Source organism: Carassius gibelio, chromosome B13 (assembly GCF_023724105.1).
Source record: "Carassius gibelio isolate Cgi1373 ecotype wild population from Czech Republic chromosome B13, carGib1.2-hapl.c, whole genome shotgun sequence".
NCBI lineage: Eukaryota > Metazoa > Chordata > Actinopteri > Cypriniformes > Cyprinidae > Carassius > Carassius gibelio.
In genome coordinates, this window is record NC_068408.1 from 12506097 (window position 1) to 12518348 (window position 12252).

The following is a 12252-nucleotide window of genomic DNA, read 5'->3' on the forward strand; positions in this document are numbered from 1 at the left end:
CACCAGGAAGCATGCATGTCCTACTTTTACAATGGAACTGTTAACAGGAACAATAAAAGGAAATCATTTAAAATGTCCCGTGACAAATTTTTGTGTTGTTTGAATAAGTTAAAGCAGGAAAATTGGAATTAACTATTTGGAATTCTTAGCAATATTGTTAGTTTTAAATCCAACTAATTTTCATTAAGCATCTACACGTCCTCCTTATTCATCTGCCGTTAAATGTTTTTGAGTAAAAGATGTGACACTCACTTTCAGATCTGTTACGACATTGATAAATGCAGTTCTAACCCAAAATAATTTAAATGCACCCACTTTTGTCACTCTCAATTTTTTTTATAAAAAAATGTAGGCCTATAATTTAATTAATTGATGAAATATAAAATTAAATGTGTTTTAAAAAAATTTGTCTTTTCATTTGGGACAATTTGTTTTTTATTTAAAACTTTCATTGTCAATCATTTTATTAATTTTTTATTTGATGAATGTTTTATGTAAACAGAAAACAACCAAACGTCACCCATTTTCAGCCCAGCGTCAGCTCTCTGACTGATGGCAGGAGATTCTCTTCAAGAATTTGTTGATAGGTGTAAGAAATCAGGTTTCCCTGAATAATATGGTGTCACGTGTTGGGAGGAGGTTCCTGGAATTCACTGTTGTCTTCTCTCCAAACATGTCGGCTTTGATTACGACCAAATAAAATCTATTTTGTATGCTTCAGTCCAAATATTCTTCCAAAAGGCTTCTGGTTTGTCCAAATGCTCCCTGGCAAAGTTGAACCGGGCAGCTTTGTTCTATTTTGAGAGCAGAGACTTCTAGCAAACCTCCCATAAATGTCATGTCGGTTTAATTATCTTCTGATTGTAGACATGCACATTTACCTCAGATGCTGCCAGAGAGGTCTGCAACTCTCTACAGGTGATGTGTGGGTTGGCCTTTACCTCATTTATTATTTTTCAGGTGCTTCTTGATGATATTTTTGATGGGCATCCACTTCTAGGGAGGGATTGGAATCTCTTGGAGATGGTCTTATAGCCTTCCCCAGACTGACGTGCCGAGATATCTCCTTTCCTCTTGGCATTGTTTGACTCTTTGGCACTACAGTGGTTGGTTTCCTCTCTATTTTAATCAATGTTGCCCAGCCACTTTGCTAAGAATGTCTAATTTGATTGGTCGGCTTTACTGATTAATTAAGCATCCAAATGTGTTTCACTTGAATTTGTTATCCACTTGACTTTACCAATGCAGCTGGAGCTTCACTTTTGCACATACAATAAATCAATCATGTAGTTTTTTTTGGCCACTCACAAAATCCCCTCTAAACAAACATATGCAATTAATCAACATACATCTGACATTTAATTTTTAACACACACACACACACACACACTGTAAAAAAAAAAAAAAAAATTACTAGCCAATGGCTATTCAGTTGCCAAGGTTGTCCATAGAGGGTTGTTTTAGAAACAACAGCAATAAAAAATATGTGGTCACCCTCAGTTTTAAATAGATTCCTTTCTGAAAACTGACCAGTCTTTATAAACTTAGAGCCTCCCTCTTTCTCTCCCTCCCATTTCAGTTTGTCCCAGTCTTTCATTCTTTAACAGCCAATTCACTCTTTCATTGCTTCACTCAGTGCAGCTAAACTTCAGTGTTGACATCTATGAGCGGATTTTAGACTCATTTGAACTGAACTAAGAGGAACATGCTCAACAATAGCTGAAGGACTTTAAATGTTCAACAGGTAGCTACTATTGTGGTGTTGTTTATGACTTTGCCCTTAGCGGTAAAAGTGCTGTCTTTCTAGTTTCTCCTTTTCGTACTTAGTTCTCAGGTTACTGTTTTAGGTAAACAGTTCAGTACAGTATCTGCATAACGCAGATATGTTTAATGTCATTCCAACCTGTTGATTTAATTTGGTCTGACGCACTGTCAAAAAGATCGAGTATTGCTTCAGTCTGTGTTAATAGGTAAGAAATTGTACAATAGAACTGCAAGATGATTTTATTTATCTAAAATTACTTTTTGTAGCTTTCTGAGCGTTTATATTCCTGACTGTGTTCCTGTTTTTATATTTTATTCAGAAAGGTGCGTTTTAGGACGTAAAGTTCCTCTTTCTCTAATGAGCTCAATAATTGCTGTAATTAAAGTCTTACGGTGACTGTATGCTCTAAAGAAGATCCGACTAATTATTGACATTTATCATGCCATAGGTGACGTTTGATGCTCATAAGAATCGAGACATGACCTAAAAACCCACTGACTGATGAACATGAGGTCCAGAATGAAAGGAGTTTTTTGTTGTGGCATTTTGCCGCTGTTTCTCTGGACATTTGTAAGCGGACAAGCGTCCTGTCCTATCGAGATCAACAGAACAGAGCTACAAACTTCATATGAAAAACCAACCAAGCTGACCTTCAACAGTGCCTTTATGTCTCCAATTGTACATTCATTCCTGGGATCTGTCCAGCCCAAAGCATTCCCTAAAGGTGAGTTATTGTGATGTAGATTTCTGTGTTTGACAAGGGTCTATTCAGTACAAACATGTTCTTTTACTATTAAGTATTTTGCCATAAGCAGTTTGATTACAAATGGTTTTATCTACGCAAAAACAACATGTTATATGGTACAGATGACTCCCCTTATAAAACAAAAATATATTGCAGTATATTGGAAAACATCATGTATTATATAAGGCATATATTCTTATATATGGGATATAATATTTATTTTTTTCCAATATATTGCAATATATTGAAAGCGGCAATCATTTGTATATTTTGCAATATATTATATAATATATGTATCATCAATATATTATTCAATGTATTCAAATATATAATTTATTAGAAAATAAAAAGGGAAAATAATGTATTACAATATATCACAATACATTTTAAGAAATATTTTGATAAATATATTTTCCTTTCGTAAGGGTCTAACTTGATCTGAGACAGTAATGGCTGTATTAGACTCATTAGAGGATGTTATTAGGCTGGGATTGTTGTGCACATGGTGCTTATTCAGTTGGGATAAATATACTCAGTTAATCGTCAGAAGCAAAACCACTGCGCAAATAACTATGCAAATGTCGATGAGATTTGAATCATCTCCCCTCCCCTTTCCAAGAGCTTTGTTTACCACAAAAATATGTTTATTGTCCTACTAATCAAACAGTCTGTATGGTTGCAGTCTGCATCACAAATGGAAAAGCACATTTTTAAGTTAATTATCACCTGCGAATTCATTGTATGACAATTACTTCCCATATCACATGAGCTCATAAAGTTCAAAGCTGTTCATAAAATGTTAACAGTGAGTAATTATTGTACCTAACAATGAACTATTATGTTTATACATCTCTTCCTGCAGACAATACTTATTTGATCTAACAATAGAATGAAGCATTACTTTACAGAAATATTATTCCATGGAAACCACATGAAATTGTTCAGGTTACAATGACAACATTACCCATCAATAGAGTATTGTGTATAGTCTACCTTTCTACTTAGAATTTTATTTTGCTGTAATACCTACTTGCTGTCATCAATAGCTGTTTGGCCACTTCATCGCCGTTTACCTGTTTACTTTTTTTAGAACTAGCAGAATGATGTGATACTGGTTATAATGTTATTTTATGTTGTGTAAATGAATATTAAAAAGAATATGTATAATGTCTTCTTGGTATGTCTTTTTCCTGTAGATCTGCTGATTAGAATGATAAAAGATAACGATTACAGCATGGAGAGGGTTAAAGAGGTATGTCACACCTGCATGTAAATGAATGCTCTGATAAGCAATGACACCTTGTTCATAGTTTTATATATATATATATATATAAAGAAATATATATATATACAGATAATATATATATTTTTTTTTTTCTGAAGTATTTAATTTATAATACAATTGCGAATACTATGTTGTATATATCTGTTATTTGAGGCAGTCCAGGGTTTTCTTTGTGTGTGTACGTAAATATGTGTATTTTGTTATCTTATGTAGGTTACTGTTTTTTGTGTGTGTTAAAGACACACCCACACACACACACACAAAAAGAAGAATGTACTTATTTGAATGCAGACATATATAAATTGAAGTGTGTGTTCTAGGACAAGTTTCTCAGGGGTTTTTGAATCATGCCAACACCAATATTTTGTTGTATAAACACGGATTCATTTGCCAGTTTCGACTGGCTGATCTGATTACACAGCGTCAGACATGTTTTGGATACACAGTTGAGCTGAACATATATTGACCCGCATAAGTACACATATAATGTCATCAAGAGTGTTTTTTTTAAACCTACCTCATCTTTACTGCTTAATTTAGCTATACACACAGCAACCAACCTGTCTTATCTTCTTTCACTTTTGACCAGGTTTTGCTATATGAGATAGGTTTCCTGGTCTGCGTGGCCATTGGGATCCTCTACATTGTCCTGATGCCTCTAATTGGCCTAATCTTTGCCTGCTGTCGTTGCTGTGGTAACTGCGGGGGCCGCATGGAGCAGAAGCAATCATCGAACATCCACTGCAAGCGAAGAAGCTTTTACTTGGCCACTTTTCTCATCACTGTACTAATTCTGTGAGCACTGGTTGGAGTATAATGTTACTGTAATGATATTTTTGACATTTTATATTTAGCTTAATTAGTATCAATTGCTATGCAGGGCAGGGAATGTTTGCATGTTCCTGAGCAGTACAATCACTTCAGAGACTGTTATGCGCAGCCCCACAGAACTCACTGAAGTCTTGGAGAATGTCAAAAACTATCTTGACACTATTCCTAAGGTATACCATATAGAGAGATTAAGTGAGATTTATTTATTTATTTATTTATTTTTTTTGCTCTGAAAAGACAGCAAAAACAATGATTTTGAAATATTGCAATGTAAAATAACTATTTACTATATTATTTTAAAATGTAATTTTTTCCTGTGATACAATGCTGGATTTTTCCAGTCTTGAGAAACATTTCTAATTATTATCAGTGTTAAAAACAGTTGTGCTGCTTAATATTTCTGGGAAAGCCGTGATTTATTTCAAGATTCTTAATAAATTTTTAATTAAATTTAAAATGAATAGTAAAAATATTATTTAAATAATTTTCATAAATAGAAATATTTAAAGAACATAATTTATTTAAAATAGAAATCTTTTGGAGTCTTATGTTTAAACTCTATGCAAGGTTGATTTATATCAACAGCTGAAATGGAATCAAATTATAACAATACTGAATTAAACTGAATATAGCTGATACATAAGAGAAAATTGAAACAACTTTTTATTCCTCAACAGCAAATCGATCAAATTAAGAATGAGAGCTATGCGACTGTGGATGCCGTCAAAAGCAATGTCAATGGTACGTCTGCTTTGTATCTTTTAAGACAAGGATCACAAATGAATGGCACAAATGAACGGCAGAACCATTAAAAGTGACAAGATTGCACTCAAATTTGAAATGCATGAGGGAAATACATTTTCCTTTCTGTATCATGTATTATAGTTATCTTAAATTGTAGTCACAATATAAATGTTATTTCTTTTTTGATCCATTTGTTTTTCTTTTTAATCTCACACTGAATTCCTGCATGTTTGTCTAATAGAAACAGGGCCTTTGCTTGGTAAATTAATCCAAAATGGTCTTAAAGGTCCCCTCGACCCAGCGTTCAATTCCATTACTGAAATAGCCCACGGTACGTATGCATTTACCCATCAAGTGAAAAAGCAGCCCCTTTATTTGGGAAACTTGCTCTGTGATCAAACCTTTGCTTGTCGACTCACCTTTGCAGCATTAATGAATCCATTGATTTTAAATCCATTTTGTTCTTTATGTGTGTTACAGTGATAAACAGCACCAGCAATGAACTGCTGAAGCTTAATAAAACCTTGGAGCTGTTGAAACCAAAGCTGGATGTGCTGAAAGCTAATTTATCTGCTGTGAGACAGCGGATTGACAACACTTTGCATATGCCAGACTGTGTAAACTGCACTTCCCAGCTACCAGAACTGAACAAACTATCACTGGAAGGAAGCCTTGACGTAAGCTAAACCCTAGCTGTCCTGGGGATAAACCAGTGAACAGCTCAGTGGGGAATTGTGTTATGGCTGTTCAGCGGTGCATGTGGAGTCCTGATTATATCCTGATTCCACTTTAGGCTTTGCGGTAGTTTCAGGTTGAGCATTAAGATACCTGCAAATACCTGCAAAAATGTGGGTGGATCATTATACAATCATTCGCCCTTTCTTTTAAGATCTAGACGATTTGTGGTTGTGGTTGTCTCAGGTTAGTGATTGGAGCAGAACGAATTCTGCATCAATCTTCTGGAGGAAACATATAAGACCCACAAAACAATGTTTTGGCTTAGATTACATGACTATTACACAGCATTCCTCTAGAAGTACAGAGGGCCAGGTTGTATTACCAGTTACCTGTGCACACAAAGGCTCAAACCCTGTCACTGAAGGAAAGCTTTGAGACGGTAACAAGGGCGCAAACAGTAAGGAGTAACACAAGAAGTTATCGTTAACATGTCAATGCTTGAAAGCATTTTCTCTTGGAAACCTAACTCTTACCTGGTTGGAAAACATTTTCATAAATACAGGCTGTTGTAGAGAAAACTAAGAATGTGTCACTGTCATTGTTTATGTAGATACCAGCATGTAGTGTTTAATCACAGCTAGTACTGCCCTCTAGTGTTAAATATGGTGCTCTGCTTCAACCATACAGTACAATGGCGTCTGATAGGACACTGAAAATATAGGTTTATTAATAATTTGTAAATAATTATAATCATATAAAATATTTATAATAAATATTAAAGGTGAAATAAGTATTTTTTTCCCTCATTATAAGCCCATATAAGATGAATAGTATTTTTGAAAAGTATATTACAAATCACACACATCCAGAATACAGTCCTAAGTAGTTTAATAATGGGGCTTAGTTCACATGACTGTATGAAAACTACTCATTTTGTCTAGTGACTTCAATGTGTGGAGTTCATTCTAGAGTGCTGCTCTCATGAAAGCAAAAGGAGACTTACAAAATAATAATAATAATGTTTTTAGGCTTAAAATATAGTTTATAATGAAAAAAAAAACCTTTGTATGTGCTTTATCTGTCTCACAATTTGGTAGTTTCCTGATCAAGACGACCTGAGATCTTCTGTAGACAAGGCTATAAATGCTGATGTCATTGGACAGGCAAATAAGGTTAGTGCCCTCTTTCACAGCTATAGAATTTCACTTCAGTTTATTCTCTCTCTCTCTCTCTCTCTCTCTCTCTCTCTCCCTCCCTCTCCCCTCCCCCTCTCTCTATAAACTACCATTGATTTGGTGTTTGGTGTTCTTATTATTATCAATTTTGAAAACAGTGTTGCTTAATATCTTAACTTTTATTTGTTTTATTATTTTTGGTAAGACTATACATTTTTGTGTAATTATACATGTAATCTTTGCTGGGTAAAAAGTTAATTCAGAAAAATTCAGAAAAAGAAAACATTCATAACTTCTGTGTCCTACATATATATTTAATCATTGCGAATGGATGATGTTCATTGTACATGTTTGAATCCCAGGGGAGAGACTTTTTTGACAGCATTCCAGCAAAGGTGAATAATGAGTCCAGACTAAGTGTGCAGGGTAAGTTTGTGTTGTTAAGTGCCCTTAATGAGTCTTCTTTCTGGGGAATCGTTTGATCGAACAATCATAATTCTCAAATGTTTGTTCACTTAAGGGTTAAGTAGTGTGATGTACTTGAAGTTACTGATCAGTCTAGTTGTTAAGTGATGGTGTGCCTTGTGTCTTTTACAGTGGCTCTATTGCAGCTTGAAAGAATAAAAACCAAGATCTCAGGTGTGACCAAAGACCTTCATCTTGATGCTTTGAACAATATCTCAGCATTACTAACGGACGTGCGGACATTGATCAACGATAATTCCCCTTACATAGAGAGATCAAGTCAAATCAGGTACTTAAACACATCTTGTTCTAATTAACCGTGATTCTCTGTGTTCAAATACAATGTATTTTTATAACAATCTCAAATAATCTTTTTTTTGTAATAGTCGGGCTGTTGGATTGGTCCTGAGCTGTGTGATTTTGCTGGTGGTGATCTGTAACTTTCTGGGTCTGCTGCTGGGTGTAGCTGGACTAAATCCTAAAGACAATCCCTCTGAACGTTCTGGCACATCTAACTGTGGAGGAATATTTTTCATGGCGTGAGTATAAATTCCCCTTTTGATTTGTGCTTGTGTAACAGTGTTGTAAAACTGTACGTGCAGTAATTACTTCCTCTTGTGCCATTTTAGAGGAGTAGGTTTCAGCTTCCTGGTCTCCTGGATCTTCATGTTAGTAGTGTTGATACTTTTCATAGTGGGAGGAAATACCTATACCCTGATCTGTAAACCATGGCAAACCAAGGAACTCATCCAGGTATTTCCAGCAACACTGACTCATTGTGTTTGATCGTATGACCTTGACTAGTTTTCAGTAAATGTAAGTGTTTGCATCAAGCATTATCCGTATATTTAATTATCATATTGTGTTTCATAGCTTATTGACACTCCAGGGCTGATTCCAGATCTGAACCTGTCCACGGTCCTGAATTTGAAAACAAACCTGAATATTATAAATGTGTACAGGTATGTCACACGCAGGACAGCATGATGGATGGCTATCATATTTACATTATTTACATCCAATATAAATCAGTAAATTCACATTTCATAATTTCTAGTGACTGTCAGAAGAATATGCCGTTGTGGACCACATTTCATCTGAATGAGATCTTCGATCTAAATAGTAAATTAGATGTTTCACAGGTGAGATATTATAACTCGTTCTTTACTTTCTTATGATTGATGCATCACTTATTGGACACTAATGGCCGATTCTCTCAACAGTACACTAATGAGATTGATCAGACCTTTAATGGGTTACAAATCAACATAGCAAACATCACCATCCTCAGTCCAGAGGTAAAGTCCCAGCTAAACAACTTCTCCAGCAGGACCAGCAGTATGAACTTCAGCAACATTATACATCAGGTACACCATATACTTCTTTCTCAAAAAGACATAAGCACATTCTGTTTGTGAAATCAAATGAAGTATAATTTATTAACGGGTACACATGAGCATTATTCATATGGTAAAAAAATAAATAAATAGTGATCATAGCATTACACATATATGTGATCCAGGACCACAAAACCAGTCATAAGGGTCATTTTTTGAAATTCACATTTATACATCATCTGAAAACGGAATAAATATATAAATATATATATATATATATATATATATATATATATATATATATATATATATATATATATATATATATAAATATACCTGTGCCCACGTTTTGTGTTATATATACACAATATATGCATATATATATATATATATATATATATATATATATATATATATATATATATATATATATATATATATATATATATATATATATATATATATTTATATATATATATATATATATATATATATATATATATATATATATATATGGCCAAAATATGAGGAAGTAATTATTGAGAATATATTTATATGAATATATTTCAAAATCTAGAAAAACATTTTTATTTCAGATTAATGACTTGTCAGGGAATGATCTGAGCTCAGTAGCAGAAAGTCTGGATGTCTTGGCTGGCAAACAGGTGAAAGTTACTTTGTTTACTTGTCTTGTTAACACCCCCTGCTCATTGAATGACCGAGATGGATCACGTACACTTATTTGTGTCTTTCAGAGTAACCAAGCTAAAAAAGATGAACTGCACGGGGAAGCAAAAGATCTGCGTGACATCCAGACTGACGTCATGTCTAACATTATGCCTTTGCTGGTGTGTTGACACAACACAAAAGACAGTACTCAGAATTTACATTTCAACTGAACATGACATTATAATTAGGAATGAATAAATATTAAACACAAAGTGTTCTTGAATAGTTTGTATGAGTTTGGTTTACTAGTTTTGGATCTACATCCTTTTCCTCTTTGCAGAAGGAGCTGAACAGCACTGTTAAGAATCTCAGTGAAGAAGCATCACAAATCACTGTAAGTAAACACTAGCCATCATAAGTGCATGAGAGTATCCGTATGTATAATACTATAGCCTAAACTACAGTATATCATTTTTTAAAGAATTGAATTATAGACCCCATGAATTATGATGGTTTGCTACTTGCAGTTATTGCAGGTTGTATCAGGGAGCATTTGAAATATTGTCATTGTTTCAAAATTCACTAGTGTAGAGTACTGTTCAGCCAGGATGCATGAAACTGATCAAAAGTGACAGGAAAGACTTTTATATCGATACCACAATTTCTGTTTCAAATAAATGCTGTTCTTTTGAGCTTTCTGTTCATAAAAGAATCTTGAAAAGGTTTCCATAAAATGATTGAGCAGTACAAATGTTTAAAAATAATAATAATAACATTTTACTTAAGCAGCAAATCACCATATTAGAATGATTTCTGAAGGATCATGTGACATTGAAAGTCTGGAGTATTGATGCTGAAAATTCAGCTTTGCCATCACAGGGATAAATTAAGTTTTAAAGTAAATTAAAATGGTTTAAATAATAAAAAAAAGAATCATCTTTATTCTTTATGGCCCTAATTAAAAATGCACTAACAGTATCTTCAAATTTCTTCTCTTTATTCGTTTTATAGGCAGCTATGGAAAATGTTTTCAAAGAAGTTGGCTATGCTCAGGACGTCCTGAACTACAACATATCAAAAATAGTGCAAACTGTGAGTGTTGCAAAATCAAAGCTATATTTAGAGAAATTATCTGTCAGGATGATTACTGTATTGCAGTGATGAAAAAAAAATCTACTGTGCATTTTATAGTAACTGTATGCTTCTCTTCTGCAGGAAAGCAGGGCATTCGTAGACTGTCAGATAAAAATCTTTCAGACATTTCTTTACTGGGCAAATCAAACGGTATTGTTTATGTCTTTATTTGTATTCAAGGTGCCGACTATGTTATTGGTGAATTATTAATACTATGGTGTTGCACTGTGTGTCAGATCACAGAGAAGGTGGGTCGTTGTGGGCCTGCAGCTGCAGCAGTAGACAGATCAGAGGAGCTCGTCTGTAAACACTTGGTAGAATCTTTGGTAAGAATCCATCCTCAGCTCTAGCTGCTTCTTTTTCCATATTACAGCGCTGAGAGATTTGTAAGTGCACATGGTTGCCATCTAATAAAACATAACATCCTGTCTGTTCTGCAGAATGCCTTTTGGTTGAGTTTGGGCTGGTGTATGATGTTCCTGATCCCCAGCATCATTTTCTCAGTTAAACTGGCCAAGTACTACCGCAGGATGAAGTATTCAGATGCTTATGAGTAAATAATCTTATTGGTTTTTTAAATGTGGAAGCATATCATGAAAAAGTCTACTGTTTACCTGCTGTCATGAATCAATTCAAATGGTTTACTTCTGATTTCTCTCTTTAAAGGAACAATAACTTCATGATGAATCCTTTCCCAAAGGCCCACCTCAAACCTGAATTATTGGGAAATGGCAAACAACCACATTTTACATAAGCACATAAATAAAAATGACTGTTAAGTTATAAAAATTGACCCACAGATCAATTAATTGACAAGTATAGACAATGTTTAGCTTCTTTGTACCCCTTTCTTTGTTTTTAGTGCAGTAGATTATCATAAATTCACTTTGGATCAAATTATTTTAGCTCTTGATATTTAAATGAAAAGCACAACTTTACTGTTACAACTGTAATATGTTTTTGTATTGTAAGGCATTAATGGGAGTTAAAGCTTTAGAACGCACTTTACGTGGTCCTGTAGGCATTGAAATTTATTTATGCCATTTTTCAATAAGAAATATGGGTATGCTGTTATAGATATACTGCTGGCATATATTTTATATAAAACAACCTTTCTATTAGATTGTCCTAATAATGAATTTAGCTCATGAGTTACTGTGGAGACTGTGATTGTATAAACCAGCAAGAAGTGGCCTCTTTTTGAAGTGTTGTGCTCTGAGGCCTGTTAAACATTTCTATCTTATGTCATGTATTAATTACAATCATAATAAAAGGTGCTGACACTACCATGCTGAACCTGTTTGTTTGGTGTAAAGAATTGCTTGCCAAGTCTGTCCAGAGAAAACTGACCCATCGAGAACCCTCCCCCAGTAACCCTGCACCCTGTGACTCCTGCCTTTACAACAGTGTGCCAATCAGGATGA

General features: G+C 34.2%; 1 protein-coding gene and 1 long non-coding RNA gene across 2 annotated transcripts; one reads left to right on the forward strand and one right to left on the reverse strand.

Annotated features, from left to right (window-relative positions):
- Positions 1–458: 458 nt before the first annotated feature.
- Positions 459–1436, reverse strand: LOC127969629 (uncharacterized). The gene is made up of 2 exons (XR_008156331.1): positions 882–1436; positions 459–794 (listed from the first exon to the last, which is right to left on the reverse strand). It is a non-coding gene; the product is annotated as an uncharacterized LOC127969629 (long non-coding RNA).
- A 148-nt stretch (positions 1437–1584) lies between these two features.
- prom2 (prominin 2) lies at positions 1585–12124 on the forward strand. Its single transcript, XM_052571675.1, has 24 exons — positions 1585–1744; positions 2214–2489; positions 3707–3762; positions 4385–4590; positions 4676–4796; positions 5304–5367; positions 5612–5701; positions 5851–6047; positions 7146–7220; positions 7586–7649; positions 7821–7977; positions 8075–8227; positions 8318–8441; positions 8562–8650; positions 8746–8830; positions 8912–9055; positions 9622–9690; positions 9781–9873; positions 10035–10088; positions 10706–10786; positions 10910–10978; positions 11065–11154; positions 11269–11381; positions 11495–12124. Exons 2-24 carry the CDS (start codon positions 2267–2269, stop codon positions 11580–11582), a joined length of 2505 nt encoding a protein of 834 aa, XP_052427635.1. The 5' UTR covers positions 1585–1744; positions 2214–2266; the 3' UTR covers positions 11583–12124.
- Positions 12125–12252: the final 128 nt, after the last annotated feature.